Here is a 1,343-nt window from a genome sequence, read left to right as displayed (position 1 = left end):
GAATATCTAAGGGGTTAAATGCATTTCCATAATGCCATATCATAACCTTTCTCAACTCATTTTCTCAATTATTTCCCCATAAATAATTTGTTTCCCATATAAGGTTGATAATGCCACAAGTAATACCTATCCATTTCTGATTCACGTTAAGTTATGGCAACTTATTTAAAAGATGCAAATCCTTTTGAATTGCAACAAGAAAAATACCAGATGAGTACCTGTAACACCTGCTGGAGGTAGCACAACCCTTCCTAGCTCTCCATATCTACAGAATAACTGTGACAGTTCCTGGGCAGTGGTCTTTGCAGGAAGATTCTTCACAAGGATGACTGTGTTTGATCTCTTGATATTGGACGTTGTGAAAGCATCAAGTGAGATACCACTATCCTCAAGAAATCTGGAGTGGAAAAATACTTTAACAATGCTTCACAGTTTTCTAAAGGCAAAATATATAAAACTTCAATTCTCTAATTATGATTCACAGTTGTGAAAATGAGGATGTCTATCCATTCTTACTCATTCTTACTTCTGGGACTGATTTCATTTTATTAAGAAAAAAAAGGTTAGAGTTTGACTATTTTACTTTTTTCCAATTCTGACCTTATATTCATGTTTAACTCCAAAGTTTTGCATTTGATAACATATAAAAGCAGCTCTTGGGGTCATATTTCTTATTTCATTAGAAAAATAAGCCACCCTTCTTCCAGAAAAGTACAGTACTGACCACTGTATATCTGAATGAAATGAGATATGACAGTCTCTATCAACTAAAAGTTATGTCCTCTGTAACCATTTATCTCTCCATGTGGAATGTGATAGTGGTCAATCATTGCCAATGAAATCACTTGTTGTTAATGTAAGAATTAGGGCAGAATTTCCTCTTTAAATTTGAAAGAATCTGTGCCAGCTGTGTGAAAATGATATGCATGAGGAAGTTAATGGTTATGTTATGCCAATGAGGCAGCAAGTGGTGATATTATGAGGCAGTTATACAATGAATATATAATAAATGTACATATATGTATTTGATAAAATAATTATGTATGTGGAACACAGAATGTACTGAACTATATAAAGGAGGGTATGGTCTAAAACACTGCTTCCCAAAGTAATGCCCCTCATGGGGGCAAAGGCAAAAGAGAGCAATAGGATGGGATTAGAAGCAGTTAATAACTTTTTCTTTTTTATAAAATCTAATGACAAAATGCACCATAAACATTAAGGTTTTATTTGTGAAATACATCTTTGTGTGTAATCTTGTTTTTAATTGGAAGGATACCAAAATTTTTAACAAGTGTGTGTTCACATGCATGTATGGGGGTGGGGGGTTCACATGCATGTAT

The 1,343-nt window shown here is 33.9% G+C and overlaps 1 protein-coding gene across 1 annotated transcript in view; it reads right to left on the bottom strand.

Annotated features, from left to right (window-relative positions):
• Nucleotides 1-1,343, bottom strand: part of LOC119591556 (probable RNA-binding protein 19) — a gene marked incomplete in the record, with an annotated part of 63,063 nt that overhangs the window by 10,301 nt on the left and 51,419 nt on the right. The window contains 1 exon segment of the mRNA XM_037940311.1: nt 219-397. Within this exon segment, the coding sequence (XP_037796239.1) occupies nt 219-397 (179 nt within the window).

The sequence above is a fragment of the Penaeus monodon genome, chromosome 28, assembly GCF_015228065.2.
Source record: "Penaeus monodon isolate SGIC_2016 chromosome 28, NSTDA_Pmon_1, whole genome shotgun sequence".
NCBI classification, from domain to species: Eukaryota; Metazoa; Arthropoda; class Malacostraca; order Decapoda; family Penaeidae; genus Penaeus; species Penaeus monodon.
This window is presented reverse-complemented; position numbering and strand designations above follow the sequence as displayed.